The following is a 15,136-nucleotide window of genomic DNA, read 5'->3' as shown; positions in this document are numbered from 1 at the left end:
GGGTTCTCTTACAGACACACAAATGCACTCACTCACACTTCCTTATCCACAGGTGCACCCATGCTACAGCAAGCACACGACATGCACACGCGCGCACACACAGTCTCACAGTCTATATATCAAGACCATTTTTAAGTCTCAACCCACCCAACCCCAAGCCCTCCCATTCCCAGAAACGACAACAGAGACGGCAGCCGAGATCGGTAGGAAACGTCTCGTTGACAGCTCAGCGCTTAAAAAAAAAAATATATACACATATATAAAAAACACTCTGCCCCTCCCCCATGAACGGGTCCAGGCAGCTCCTTCCTGCAGGGGCAGGGGAGAGGGACATGGCCGCCCGCTTTCTTGAAGGCAGCACCCTTCTCTCCCTCCAGTTCAATGTGGGAGTCCAGGCGGCAAGCCCCTCTGGGAAGGAAAGACTCCCCTGAACATCCACCTTGGTGCAGGCTGCAGGTGTGGAGGCCTCACCGAACTCTTCAGGACACACTCCCACCCCCAAACTCCCTGGTCCATTGTCCATGTCAGCTCTGCAAGTGCAGAAAAGGGGTGGGGTGGGTCGGTCCAATGCTGGCTCAGTCTGATGGTTGCTGTCCCTGGAGAACCCCTGGAGCTGATGGCTCCAAGACTGCAGAGTCCTAGCCTGGGCTCGTGCAGCCTCCTACCCCCACTGATTTAAAAAAAAAAAAAAAAAAAAAGGAAGAAAGAAAGAAAGTGGGGGAGGCTGAGGGGACAGGGGACAGAACACAGGAAGAGACAAAGGTGGTCAGTTGGGGAGGGAGCTCTGCAGTGGCTCTCCTTGGCTGCCTGCCCAGGGTAGGGGTGAGCCTTAGTTGGAATCAGAGTCTGAGGAGTCCCCTGAAGAGGAAGAGCTGGAGCTGCTGCCCTCAGACTCATTGTCTTCATCCTCATCGTCATCCTCGTCGTCATCCTCGTCCTCATCATCATCCTCGTTCTGGAGAATAAAGAATCCACGGTCACCGGGTAGCCCCCCTTCTGGCCCATGATCCACCCTTCCACCATGCTGTCTACGCACCTCATCTCCATCCTCGCTCTCATCTTCGCTGCTAGACTCAGAAGAATCCCCTCCATCCTCAGAGGAGTCCCCATTCTCATCATCTTCCTCTTCCTCCTCGTCATCGTCGTCATCCTCCTCCTCGTCCTCCTCATCCTCCGACTCCTGGGAAGTGCGGAGACATCAAGTGGTGGATGATCTCCACTTTACCACAGACCCTGCCCTGCGGACGCCGCCTATCCTGAAGGGACTCCTTACCGACTTAGACTGCAGGGTGGTCCGGCTGGACTTAGGATTTGGGCCTCGAAGCTTAGTCATGTTCTTACGTTTCTACCAGGAAGGATGGAAATAGGACGCAGTGAGTTCCAGCTCCTGCAGAGTCCCCCCGACCTGCCGCCGCCCCCACCCCACTCACATTGGAGATGTACTCTTTGTATGCTGCACGGTCCTGGGGAGACAGGCTCTGGAGGGAAGAGCTGAGAGTCAGAGATCCCTAGACTACTGCTGGCTACACACATCCTGGGCAGAGCACTCACGTTTCATCAGCTACCTTTAGGCTCAGCTTCCCCAAACTTCGGTCCCTGCAGAGAGCTCACAGGGGCTCAGAGCAGTTCCTAATTCTGTCACAAGCACTTTTCTCTGAATCATCCTGAACTTGACAGCCAGCTTCCTATCAATTTTCCCCAACTGCTATGCCCAAATCGTAGCTCCACACTCAGGACCTCCTAAACCCCAGTTTCCCCCATGACTCATGGGGCCTAGCACCAACCCCACCTGGACCCTGGTCTTTGAGTCACTGGTAAGATGACGCAGAGTGACAAAATTCTAGAACACTTAATTCCCATCATCTCTCCGGGTTTTTGGTCAGCCTATCTGAGTGACAGACAGGCAATTCTCCTTACTGCACAAATCTGACTGTTCCAAGTAGTAGAGAAACAGAGACTGACAGCCTGGCCAGGGCTTACAAGTCCACTGTCCTTGGCTAGGAGGGAGAAACTGCAGCTGATTTGGATTTTCTACTAAACTAGGCAAGTTGGCAAATTACTTAGTGCCTTGGCTTCCTTAGCTTTAAAAGTGCCAGTGCCCATTGCCCTGAAGGATTTCTGAGTCACCAAAGGAACCATGAATGAGGACCAGTCTGTATGATGCCTCCCGTTCCCTCTTCTCTCACCTTGACCCAGAGGTCCAAGTGCACCTTGTACTGTTTTTGCTGCTCCTCAGCCAGTTTTTTATAGTGTTCCTTCTGGCTCTGGGAGATGCGCTGCCAGCGGCTGCCGATCTCTACCATGCGGTCCTTCAGTGGCAGGTGATTCAGCTCCCCGTTGGACAGCAGCTCCTGGGAGAACTTCTGGTAACCGTTCCTACAGGGTGGGGTGACACAGGAATGCATGGTCCGGGTCCTAGGTGAGTCACCTTCCCAACCCATCTTCATGCCAGGACAGGTTGTAGCCTCAGGCTTACATGGGAGGTTTCTTGGGCTCCCCCTGGAACTTCATCTTCTTGGAAGAGTTCGGAGCAGCTGGAGGGGCCCGCATCTCACTTAACTCCCTCTGTGGAGACATGGAAAGGTCACATTCACCCCCACACGCCCCACCCATTGTCATCACGCCTTTGCTGGCTTTTTTACGTGCTGAGAAGGGGACAAACTGCCTGGAATGGACTCGCAATCCCAACATGCCAGAGATTAACGCAAGACCCAGAGCTGGTGGCTAGTCTGGAAACCATAATTAGACTCTCCCTGAAACAACCACCTGCCAAGTTAGCACATCAAGAGGTCCATTTCAAAATGTTTTCTAAACTAAGCTTATGTCCTCTAGGAACCACTTTAAGAGGCTAGTACCTTGACTCTCACCTAGCCCATGACAGGGTGAAGGTTAAGAGACTGGCCCAACCAAATCTGGAACCTTGCACTTCTGGCCCAGCACCTATTTATTTACATGGAGGCAAGTTGCTCAGCCCCTTCCCACCTCATATCGTTTTTGGTCTTCTGCTGCCTTTTTAATCCACATCAGCTTCTCCTTCTTTTCCATGTTGTTCCAAGTCATCTCCATGGCCTTCAAGGCTTTCACCCGGTCATTCTAAGGTACAAACGAAGGACATCAGCTGTGGGAGGGGTCCTGTTGCTACTGGTGGCTACAAACCAATCCTTTCCAACTCCCTGCTACCTTGAAGCGAGCCAGATAATCTCCGATGACACTCTGCTGCCAGATTTCCTCAGCTCTCTTGGGTGACTCAGGCAGCTTGCCCCGCTCTTCACGCTCTCCACCTGGCTTCCTCTCAGACTGTGCCTTCAGTGCAGCCTCTCGGGCCTTATATTTAGCCTATAGGAAAGGCAGCTGGCGTCAGCATGCGAACCACCCCTAGGGGGAGCGCTAAGCCCATCAAGCAGTTGCAGTTGACTCCGCCTACAAAGGCGGGGCCGGCTGAGGTGAGGGCGGGGCCGGCAGACTAGAGGCGGCACTAATGGCCTGCAGACTCCGCCCCACCCATGGGGCTGCCGCTGCTGACAGCTTCCCGCCTTCCTGCTCAGGAGCACAAGCGTGATTCACACAGGGTGCGAGTGTAGCCCTAACTGCAAGCACGGGGAAGTGGCCCAGGCAGCCCCTAGGGGAGACTGGTGCCAGACTCTCCAAGGCCTGACCTTCTTCTTCTCTGACAAGTCGTTCCACATGCGGGCCAGCAGGCGGGTAAGCTCGCTTTCTGAGAGCTCAGGCCGCTCCTCCTGTAGCTGCCGTCGCTTCTCCTCTGAGAAAATGAACATGGCAGACACAGGCCGCTTGGGCTTTTCAGAGCCGCCCTAGAGGATGGATGGAGAGGGTCAGAGGTACAGTTACCATGAGCCTCGCATGGGCAGGCGGCTCCACCCTCCACATGTGGCTGTCATGTGGCACATACCTTGCCACCTTCCTGAGAAGGCTTCTTGGAGGCTGGACTGGTGGTCTGCTTCTTATTGATGTTCAACATCTTTTCCTCCCCGAGGACCCGCTGCTGCTCCTCCTCGGGCAAGCTCTGAGCAGGAAGAAGGGCGCAGGCTGCAGCAAGCAGGTTCAGACTAGGACTGCCTGCCAAACCCGCCCTCTGGCCCCCATGCCACTCACCTCCAGGAACCGCAGCAGTTCTACCTCATAATCTTTCTTTTTCTAGGAAAGTAAGGGGACTCAGTCAGTTGGGGACCCTCAGAAGGCTCCTAGGGACTGGGTGTAACCTTCTCTCCCCCTAAAGATGGTAGACAAAAAGCCTGAGCTGTCTGCTTTTACAGACACAGACGTTACACACTGCCAAGTTGGAAGCAGGTGGCCAAGGCACATGTGACCAACGAGTAACAGCCTGGCTGTTTGTGGGGCAAAACTCACACTTAAAACCAATCAAGACAGGAGCCAAAGATCAGGGTGGTACCTGGTCGCACTTCTTATGATAGGCATCCTTTTCCTTCTGGGAGAGCAGCTTCCACTGCTGGCTGCATAGCACCATGCGCTCTGTGCTGGGCACATCCTTCATGTTGGCCATGAGCTCTGCACAGTACAAGGAGTAGCTGTTCCTATTTAATCCAGAAGAAGGCACACCATGAGCAAGTGGGCAACAGGCTTCCTAGCTGCCCACTCGCCCGCCCAACCACCCAGGGCAGCGCTCACGGAGGTGGCTTGGTGGGTCGCCCATCAAACTTGTCCTTGAGCTGGCGTTCGGCCTTGGTGAGGGTAGATTTGGTGATTCCTTCCTCGCTGATGTTAAGCTCGGGGTGCTTCTGTATATAATCACGCATAATCTCCTACAGAGTGAGAGGCAGGGGAGTGGAGGGTAACGGAGTATGGGGTTAGCTGGGACACGATAAGGGGGAGAGCCGCTGGGGAAGGGAGGCAGGGTGCAAAGCTGGGGATGGCTGTGTATGTGTCTGCTGTGTCATTTGCAGTACAGTGCCCTGCTCTGCCCTAGCCTGAGATCTCTCCGTGGGGTGGGGGTTGTGAGACGGTAGGGGCAGAGGTGAGGGGCCCCAAAGGGCCCCTCCCTCAACAGAGGGTCAGGGAATGACTGCCACCTGCAGAATGCGGTAGCACCAGAGGGCAGAGGCTCGTGAAGAGCCGGATGGGGAGGAGCGCAGCGGAAGCCTAACCTCGTACTCCTTCCGCTGCTCCAGGGCCTTATGAATCCATTTCAGCCTCTTTTTGTCCGAGAGCTGAGACCACTGCTTCCCCAGGGAGTCCTTCACCTCCTTCGTAGTGGCCTGCAAACCAAAAGCCGTCAGACACACACAGGCAGCCAGGGGCAGGGGAGGGGGGTGAGGGGCACAGAGGCCCCGCCCCCCTCAGGCCACAGGAGGTCACACAAGTGTCCACCACAGGCCAGGAGGGTCAAGTGGAGAGGCAGGGATCCGCCTTGGTGCAAGGGACAGGCTCACACACACACTCATTCGTACGCCAGCTGGCCCAGGCCCTGTCCATGCAACCTCCCCCTGGGGAGGGGCCTCCTCTCCTGCTCCCCTGCACCATACCCAGCCACCAGGCGCGGCTCCCCCCTAGCCACCGCCATGTGCCCTCCACCCCTACCCTTTGGCCAGACACTCACATCCGGCCGCACTTTGAGATACACCTTCTTCTCATGGGTATACCACAGTTGCTGGGGAGTTTTGGGCTTCTCGGGGATGTCCGACTTCTTGGCATTCTGGATAAGGTCAGGGTGATCCTCCCTAGCCAGGGGACCAGAGCAAGGGTCAGCAGGGGCGCTGCTAAGGCAGACCCCAGCTAGCTGTCCAACCCAAGCTTTCTTTCTAGGCCTCCTGCCGGAGCTTTGTGGAAGTTAGTGGCTGGCAGCCTGTTCCTGCCCCTGAACCTGACACTAACAGGTCTACACAAGACTTCCATGTTTTGTAGATGGTTAGTTCTAGTCTCCAGCCAGTATGGTTTTATCCTACCACACCCAGTGCCCCATGGCCCTCCTCTGCCTTACCTGAATCGGGCCAGGTTTCGCTCGAACTCCTGTTTCTCCCTCTGGAAGTCCTGAATATATTTCATCTGAGGGGAGGAGGGGACGGGGTCATCCAGGACCCAAGGGCTATTTCACCCAGAGCTAGAGAAGCCACCCTCCTGACTGCCTTGCCTCCTGCTAAGGTTTTGGAGGTATGGTGTCTCTGCCCTCAGCGAGTCGAACTCAGGCTAGGCCTGGTAATGAATAACCAGACAGGGATTTACAGGGGTCTTCCAGACATCCAATCTCCATCCTACTCTCTTAAGACAAAACGTCCCAGGAGCCGGGGACATGGTATCACCACTGGGTGGACAGTAGCAGACTAGGACTACACACCCCTTCCTCGAACACCACAGAACTCCCCTGGGCCTCACAGAACTCTTCTCGCTGTTGCTCCCTCTCCCCACCCTCTGTGGCAGCTGATGTCGGTCTGTCCCCTCCAAAGTGGCTAACAGCACCAGGGAGGCTAAAGTCTGCTGCTAAGGTAGGTGTTGAAGGTGTACAAAATGAATTCTTGCAATGCAAGTCCCACCCCAATGTCCTGAGTTTGAAGGTTCTCCCCCACATCAGCTGTGGGTGTCCAGTATTCTTCATATTCCTGGTCATTAAGCCCTCCAGCCTCTCTGGTCCCTTCCTCTAGGCTCCCCAGAACTCTCCTATTCCAACTTTCCTCCGGCATCCTGCATCCTGGTTCCCATGTAACAGACATTCCTTCCTTCCTTCCTTCCTTCCTTCCTTCCTTCCTTCCTTCCTTCCTTCCTTCCTTCCTGTATTCTAGAGGCTCACAACCAAACAGACCCCTCCTTGTAAGAGGAACCAGGTGCAAGGAGGCAACTCATTTCTTCCCCATGCTTCAATGAAGCCCTGGCGTAACCTCAGTCCTCCTCAGACAAGGCATGTCCGGGTTCTGGCTCACCCTCTACACCCCAAACAGGAGCAGAGTGGTAGAGTGACTTACCTGAAGCCCCAACACAGCCAGTTGGCAACAAGCAGTAGGAGACCCAAATGGGTATGCTCATGCTAATGCTTTTCCCACTCAGGTTCTCTGAGCCCCCCCCCCATTCCTTAGCCCCTCCCTCCCATTCCTTGGGGGTTTGGTGGCCTGTGTAGTCACTGACCCAAGTCCTCACCCACAGGGTCAACTGTACCTCTGGCAGTTCTTGCTATCCCTTGGCTTGGGTATGGGTCACTGACAGTGGCTTTTTACCCAACCAAGCCTATTACATTTTGGATTCAACAACAAGAGTGCACAAGCACTTAGCCAGAGTGTGCAGAAAAATGGCTAATCAGTATGTTGGCTGGTGCATTTCTTTCTTACACCTTCCTGCCTCTCACTGATGTCTCTCCTTGTCTCGTTGCCCACCATCTCCGCTTGATGTTCAACGCTCTCCATCCTATTATTCTGTGAACTCTTTGTTGTTTAGCCTTCTTCCTTCCAGAGAACCTGAGCTGTCTTTGGCTTTATCTGTCCCTGCTCAGGACATCTGGACAATGGACAAACTTCGACCCATAAAGTGAAGTGTCCCTGATAATCTAATCAGAGGTCCATTTCTGCAGGGAACAGCCTAAGGCAAGGAAGAAAGACGTGTGTCCTTGTAGGTGGGAAGCAAGTTCACTCCTGCGAATATGGCAGGAGAGCACTGGAGGGGTCAGAGGCTCCCAATGCAAGTGTGCTCTGGCATCATAGTGGCAAGACCCAGGATACTCAGCACTCTTGCGCCCCAATTCCTTGCTCACAGAGACAGGACAATCCACCAATGCCCTTTCCTGCAACTTCTTGGATGCTCAGTATTATAGTTAAGCAGAGAACAGCTGCACACACTGCCAGGGAGGAAGCTTCAGTGTGACCGTTCAAAACACAGCACCAATGGGTGTTGGGTACAAGATCACCCTGAGTGCCTTCTGGGTCTTCCCCTGTAACGGGGCCCGTCTGACCTTATGTGGGCCTAGGAGGCGATAGATAACCACAGCCGGCCGACCTCTACACACACTCGGCTATGCTGTATTAGCCATCCACACCCAATGTCAAGTCCCTTTGTCTAAGGCCTAGGCCTACCCCAGTGACCTACCCAAGCCATCAGCTGCTCTCACCTGAAAGCATCTCTGCCCTCCCCCCACCTGAGCTTCCCTCCCCCCACCTTCTTCTTTTCTGGAAGCTCCTTGTATTTCTTAGATAGAATCTTGGTCAGGTCCAGGTTGCTCATCTCGGGGTGAAGTTTCGCATATTTGGCCCGCTTCTCCATGAAGAAGCGGAAATAAGGTGTGAGAGGCTTCTTTGGGAAATCTGGGTGTTTCTGCAACAATAAAAACTTGAGGTTAGACACCAACCATTCTTTAGACTCGGACACCTGGGCTTCTCCTCCTGGCAACTCACCTTGAGTTTTTTGCCTTTGTAAGGATTTTTAACATGTTCCTGAGCATCAAGAATCAATTCCGTCAGTGTACGGAACTTCCTCACCTGAAGGAAGTAAAGAGAAAGGAAACTGGGAAATGCCACTTCCACAGCGCAGCCTTCCAATCCCTCCCCAGAGTGAGTTCACTAAATGAGACAAACCAACAGGCTACAGTACAGTCAACCTCTGACCCAGAGGCACTAGCTCATGCCCACGCAGAGGTCCAAGCAGAGAGGATGCACCCAAAGGCAGTCACAACAGGAGGGTAGATTCAGTGTAACTTCCATGTTTGTACCTCCTTCGACCCTAGACTGGTTTGGGCCATAAAAGCCTAAGGCAGTAAGTATTCAAGGCCACTGAGAAAGACTGCAGAATTGTGCTAGGCTGTTGCTGGCAGCCAGGCACAAATCAGAGCTGACAAACGAACACCTTCTGTCCACTACGACAGGTGTATTTCACTTTCCCCATTTCTCCTGATTAAAAAACCAAAACAAAACCAAGAAATGGAGATAAAAGCATAATGTGTATTCATGTGTCAAAATTAGGAATCAGTTGTTACCTCATTAGAGATCTCCACCCATTTGAGCTTGCACATGTCTCCCGAAAAGTCCTTAAACGCCACCTTTTCCCAGTCCATATGCGACTCTGTGGTTTTGAACTTGGAGCTATCGTTGGATGGAAGGTTGTTCTTCATGCACTCCAGCAGAGTCAGCATATCTTCCTGGGACCAGCGGTCTGGTAAGGTAAGGGAAGTCACCACACTGGCTCATGCCCTTCTTTTCATATGTCCCTCCTCCCAAAGCCCCCCGTTGCTTTTCATCTCAACTAGTGCATCTTTCTTTAGAGCTGGCTCAGCCCCGAAACCTGTGGCCATACATGATTAGGGCAGGAGCCCTGGACCAGATACCACCATACTTAGCTACACTGGATATCACGTCTGGCTTACTCAAAACCATCATTTCTAACATGCTAGGCTGCTATGGGCCTCTTTATTTTACGAGATGGAGTGAAGCTATTGTGATTTGGGGGTCTTACGGATAAACGGCTCGCCATCAGAAAGAGAAGGAAGGAGGGAGGTAACATTCATGTTCTAGGTGGGTACCACAAGCATGCAAGGTCTGAGTTGGGGTGTGGATAAGGTACCCCATTAAGATGTCTCTCCAGCACTACTGGAGACTAACATTAAAAGACACTCTCTCAGTCCCTTTAATTCCAACATCAGAACCACACACAACAGCTCTGAGAAAAGGCATTCAGGCGGGTAGAATTCTCAGGGCCTTGCTCCCTAGAGAACCCCAGAATTCCAAGTTGCCATCACAGCCCAACTCCTCAGCAAAAGGGCATCTCGGGCCAATTGTTTTCAGCTGCTTAAATGCAGCCTCGCCACAGCTCGGGGCCTCTCTGGAGAGTGGCTGCCCTGGAAGCTGAGCTGGGGGAATCCATGACCAGGATGCAAAGGAGCTTTTGATTTTCATTTGCATCCAGTAACCTGGGCCAGGGTTTCAGCAGGAGTCACATGGACCCATAATCCTCTTCCCTAATGTCTCACAAGCATGGCCAGATGCTCGGCTTCACAGACATTACACCGAGGCGGCGGATGGGGCCTAGCCATCTAGAGTTTGTTCATTATTATGCCTTGGGGTCCTAACCCACTAAACTATCCTAGCCCTCTCTTCCTTCAACCTGCCCCTGACAGGCATCTTCTCTTCCTCTAAGTTAATATATGAGGCTAACTGGGAACTGCCCAGCATGGGTCTTTCCTGCTGCTCACTCAAGCACAGCAGGAGGAGAAGGTAAATAACGTAGAAACTCCAGACTAAGTAATCTGGATTTGGCCAAACCCAGAACTGACAGGAGCTTGACTTCTGTAAACTTCAGACCCTCTCTCTCCCAGTTCACAGACCGCAACCCAGAGGAACCTTAGAAGCTGGTGAGTTCGTGGGAGAAAAATCAAGTTTAAAGAGGGCACAAGTTAGGGACCCCTACCTTGGCCTTTGGGAGCGGCCATTTCCAGGTCTGTGGGACAGTCTGCTTCTCCGTTCATTCTCCAGCTGTCCAGCCACCTCCTCGGTCGCGCTGGCCGGGCAACCCGGGGTCAAAGCCACCTCACCCTTTCGAAGAGAAACAAAACCCACTCAGGTAGTCAGAGAGGAGAGGGACTTTTTATCCCACCCCCTCCCACAGGGGAGGGGGCATAGGTTCACACTCTCAGCGAGACCTAACCAGGAGGAGCAGACTTCATCGGTGGGTGTAGGAGTGAGCCCCTCTCCTCCCTACTCCAGCCCCTGCAGCCCGGCTGCGCCGCATGCGCCCTCCCCTGCCCACGCGAGACTGCTCCCAGCTCCCGCGTGCAGCTAGCGCCCGCCCTCCGGCCTCCTTCCCCCAGCCCAGCACCCCCCCAAAATTTTTTCTTCCTCCTCCTAGTTGAGCGCCCGCCCCGGGGAGGCCCAGGCTGGAGGGCGGGGGAGGAAGGGCGGGTAAAGGGCGCGCGCGGGCACGAAAGCGGGCACGCGCTTCAGTCTCCTCCTCCCGCTTCCCCCCGGCCGGTTCCCCCCGCCTCCGCAACCCGGCGGGGACCCGGACGCAGCGCAGCCGCCGCCAGCCCGGGAGCGTAGCGGCCGCACCGCCCCCGGGGACCAGATCTGGATTCCCGCTGCTCCCCCCTTCCAACCTCCCAACGCGGTCGCCGCCCGTCCGGGCAGGCGAGCTGCCGACGAGAAGCGGCCTAGCCTGTCCCCCGCCCCCGAGCCACCCACCAGGGCCAGAGAAGCCGCCACCGCCCAGCTATCCCGACGCGCACGGAAGATGCCCGGCGCAGAGGCGAGACCGCGGCGGGAACGGCCGCCTCCTCCCCGAGCCTGCGGCCCAGCCCTGCCGGCGCCCCCGCCCCGGCCTCCGGGGAGCCGAGCCAAGCAGAGGGCGGGAGGACGGCGGCCGCGAGGCGGGGGCGCTGCGCTCACCGGTCCCGCCGCCCCCTCCGGCGGCCGGCGAGAACTGCGCCTGCCGACCGGCCGGAGAAGCGCGGGCTCCTCCAACTGCGGCCTCGCTTCCTGCCCTTCCCACCCCCGGTTCTCGGCGCCCTTCCCCGTGTCCCGGTCAGCTCGACTACAGTCTTCCCCGGTACCGCCGCCCGGCGTCCGCGGCTCGCTCCCTAGCCCAGGCCCCGGCGCACGTTCTCCGCCGCCTCGGTTACCCGGCGCAGCGCGGCCTCTGAGCTTCCCGCTCCGACGGCTCCCTTCCCGGCTCTGAGCTCGGCGCCCTCCCCCGCTCGGCCGGGCACAGCCGCAACTCCCTCCCGCGGCGGCAGCGGCTCCTCCTCCGGGCGCGGCGGCGGCGGCGTTGGGGCGGCGGCTGCTGCTGCTGTGGCGGCGGCGGCTGTGGCTGCTGCCTGCTGCTCCTCGCGGCGAAAAGCACAAAGCACAGCGCCCTCCGCCTGCAGGCAGCCCGCCCGCCGCCCGCCCGCCGGCCCCGGCCTCAGCTCGCACACCCCCCGCCGCCGCAGCAGCCTCCGCCGCCGGAGCGGGGAGGAGGGAGAAGGGAGGAGGAGGAGCGGGAGGGGGGGCGGGAGAAGCGGGGCAGCGAGCGCGTCCTTCCCCGTAGAGCGCACACCGACCCCCGGGGAGCGAGCGCCAGCCCGCCCGCCTCGCCGGCTCCGCTCCCTCCCACAGCCTGCCCGGGCGGGCTCCGCGGGGGGCAGCTGGGAGGAGGGGCGGGCGCTGGGGGGACCCGGGCGGCCGAGGCGGAGGCAAGGAAGGAGGGGAGGGGGGTGGTGGTAGTGGCGGCGGCGGCTGCTGCTGTTGCTGCCGCCGGGGAAGGGGGGGGCCGGGGCAGGGAGACACGCAGCCGCCCGTATGGCGGCGGGGCTGCGAGCCTATGCGGGCAGGCAAGCAGGCGGCGAGAGCGACCTCGCCAGCCCCGCGGGGGAACTAGCAGGCTTGGCCGGCGCGGGAGGGAGGGCCGAGGTGCGGCGGTGGAGAGGGTGTCCAGAGGGGTGGCCGGCGAGCCTCGCGGGTGCCGGCAGCCCTGCTCTAGAGCTCTCTCACAGGCTCTCCGAGCTTTGGCTCGGTCTTCCGGGCCAGCCCTCATCTGCTCCCTTCCGTCTCCCGCCTCGGCGAGCGAGCGCTCGCCCACCCTGGTCCCCGGAGCCCGGCCACCAGCGTTGAGCTCACGCTCGCCGATCGCAGTGCCAGGTTTCGGCGCCTACCTCCCGATCCCCTTATCGCCGAGCGGCACTCATGGAACTTAAAAATATACTGCGAGCCCCTTAAAAATAACAAAAAGCCCCAAATCCCTCTAGTTCCGCACAGCCGGGAAAACAGTCTGGAGCGGCCGGCCCCGGCAGAGCCAGGGAGCCGGTTCAATCCAGCCCGGCGTGACTCCCCTAGGCCTGCCCCGGGCGCGTGGAGCCCGGAGATCGGCGCCGCCGGAGAGCAACCCCTTTCCCCCGAAATCCGCCGCGCCGAAGGCCCACTTACCGAGCGTGTGGGTTCTAGTGAGGGCCGGGGGGACCTGGCACTCCGGCGGGCGGAAGAGCGGAGTCGCAGCTCCGCAGCTGCCGACGCCGGGGCAGCGAGTCTCCAGACAAAGCCCGAGATGGCGATGCGGAGCGACGGCTAATGGCGAGCCCCACGCGCCGCGCTCCGCCCGCCCCGCTCCGCCCGCCCGCCCGCCTCGGCGCAGCGCAGCGCCGCTTCGAGCGCTCGCCCGTCAGAGCCGCCTTGGCGCCGCCGCCTCCCGGGCCGCCCCGGCCTCGCCTGGCCCCTCCGCCTTCTCCGGGCGGCTCAGCCTCACCCCTTCCCTCCCACCGCTTTGGGGGCTGCACGAAAATTTAAAAAATGAAATAAGAAAAATTCCTTTTTTTCCCTTTTTTCCTTTTTTTTCCTTCTTCAAGGCAGAGGTTTTTCGATGTTAGGTTTTTTTTTTTTTTCCCTCGGCTCGCACTCACCTGCGGGGCCGTCGGCAGGGCTGGGGGCGGGGGTGCGCGGGGCTGGAGCCGCCGAGCGCGGGTTGAAAGCTAGCCAAGCTCTGCAGCGCCCGACCCGGGCGTGTACGCCGCCGCCAGTCCCCGCAGAGAAATCGTCCTCCTACCCCCGCCTCCATCGCTCTGCGTTTCTCTTCCAATCAGCCGGTCGCTTGGCGGCTCCTCCAGTCTCCGGCCAAGCCAGCTGCCTAGAGCGAGCTCCGCTCCATCTGCTCGCCCGACTCCTCGCTTCCCTGCCGGGGCGGGCGAGGCAGCTTGAAGCCGGAGGGGGATCTGTGAGGGATTCTGCCTGCTCTCGCTCCCATTGCTCCATCCCCGCTGTCTCCTGCCTTCTCCTCTCCTGCGTTTTTCCAACTCTTCCCCTGTCGCCACTGGTGTGTGTCTGAGTGTGTGCGCAGGTTTTTTTTTTTTTTCTTTATTGCTCTGCTTTTGCAACCCTGACGCTAAAGCGGGGTGGGGGCGAAGGGGGTGTTACAAAGATGAAAAAATAAAGACGCTCCTAGGTTTGCAACACCTCGAAATACCGGGGGAAGCACCCCGCCTCGTTCGATTTCGATGCCCCGCGAGGGCCTTCCGGGTTTCAGAGCGAGTCTTTTTGTTGTTCTCGATGCCCCCCATCTTCAACGGCCTTAGGATCCGAGGAGTTAGCAAAAAGTTCTCCCCTGGGTCGTAGGAGACTGTCAGTGGGAGTTGGGAAGATTTTAAGACGCAGCGGAGCGGCTATCCGTTCTATCCCGGCTTCCGTAACTAGGCCGCGGCCCGGGTGGGGGTTTAGAGCAAAATCCCGGCGCGTTTGTGCGAAGGAGCTGGAAGGGGAGGGGGGGAGTCAGAACCGGGAGCGGAGCTTCGTGCGTCTCCCCTTGGTCTCTGCCTCCAGTCGCTTGCTAGCTCCCCCTTCAATTTTTTTTCCTCCTCTCCTTTAATCTAATTTCTTCCAACTCCACCTTTGTTGTTACCAGCGTCACGCCTGGATCAGCCAATCCCCTCCTCGCAATCAGTTTGTCAAAAAGGCTCGGCCAGCCCTGCGAAAGCAGGCCGCGGGAGCTGCCCCCTCCCCGGCGGCGGTGGGGAGCCGGGTAGAGAGCGCGGCACCCCAGTCCTAGGGCAGGAGCTGCCACCCGGGCACAGGCGTTTGAACCTCCCGCATTCCACCATCCAGCAAATCTGAGGAGGAAAGGCTTGGGCGTGTACGACTTTCTGGTCTCGCACTGCCAACGGCTATTAGTGGGCTTCGCTTTCCCTGCTCAGCTGAAGGGGTATCAGGATTAGACCAAGGGAGGGAGAAGGCGATGTGAAGGACGCCCGCTTCCACTAGGCCAGCCCACGCATGGTTTGTGCCATCGCTTCCCGGGCAACGCCATTGCTCCTGGCTCCTTTGCTGCCACAATAACGCTGCTGTTGCTCACATCGCAGCCAGCTGGGTCGCACTGTCTCTTTGGGCTATTCCTTGGCACACCGCCTTCTTCTTCACAGTTTCGCTGCTGGTGTAATTCCTCTTGTCTCCAGGGGGAAAGGAGACTCGCAGGACTTCCACGTCCCACTTCTGCCACGTTTCTTGAATCGAAGTGTATCGAAGTCTGATGTGGCCGGCTTGGAGGCACAGGATGTAGGAGAGGCAGATTGATAACAGTTAATGAAGTTTAGGCTTCAAGGCCTCTTGCTTGGAAGGCCTACCCACTGGTCTCTTTCCAAATTATTTTAATATTTTATTTTTTAATAAAAAGTCTTCCTCCAGGCCAGGCAGTGGTGGCACTTGCCTTTAATCCTAGCACTAGGGAGGCAGAGGTA

At 57.5% G+C, this 15,136-nt stretch overlaps 1 protein-coding gene across 5 annotated transcripts; it reads right to left on the bottom strand.

The window, feature by feature from the left end:
* Nucleotides 1-237: 237 nt before the first annotated feature.
* Ubtf (upstream binding transcription factor) lies at nucleotides 238-13,480 on the bottom strand. Of its 5 annotated transcripts, none has more exons than XM_038327600.1 (21): nucleotides 13,313-13,480; nucleotides 10,354-10,478; nucleotides 8,927-9,102; nucleotides 8,349-8,432; nucleotides 8,113-8,268; nucleotides 5,957-6,021; nucleotides 5,576-5,696; nucleotides 5,124-5,234; nucleotides 4,648-4,781; nucleotides 4,412-4,553; nucleotides 4,114-4,155; nucleotides 3,911-4,024; nucleotides 3,657-3,812; nucleotides 3,181-3,336; nucleotides 2,983-3,093; nucleotides 2,477-2,565; nucleotides 2,187-2,376; nucleotides 1,431-1,478; nucleotides 1,274-1,345; nucleotides 1,037-1,180; nucleotides 238-955 (listed from the first exon to the last, which is right to left on the bottom strand). In XM_038327600.1, exons 2-21 carry the CDS (start codon nucleotides 10,409-10,411, stop codon nucleotides 830-832), a joined length of 2,295 nt encoding a protein of 764 aa, XP_038183528.1. In that variant the 5' UTR covers nucleotides 10,412-10,478; nucleotides 13,313-13,480; the 3' UTR covers nucleotides 238-829. The 5 variants fall into 5 exon arrangements, with proteins under 5 accessions (XP_038183528.1, XP_038183526.1, XP_038183527.1 ...); XM_038327598.1 differs by lacking the exon at nucleotides 13,313-13,480 and adding an exon at nucleotides 12,843-13,027; XM_038327599.1 differs by lacking the exon at nucleotides 13,313-13,480 and adding an exon at nucleotides 11,561-11,747.
* Between the last annotated feature and the right edge of the window lie 1,656 nt (nucleotides 13,481-15,136).

Source organism: Arvicola amphibius, chromosome 4 (genome assembly GCF_903992535.2).
Source record: "Arvicola amphibius chromosome 4, mArvAmp1.2, whole genome shotgun sequence".
Lineage (NCBI taxonomy): Eukaryota > Metazoa > Chordata > Mammalia > Rodentia > Cricetidae > Arvicola > Arvicola amphibius.
This window is presented reverse-complemented; position numbering and strand designations above follow the sequence as displayed.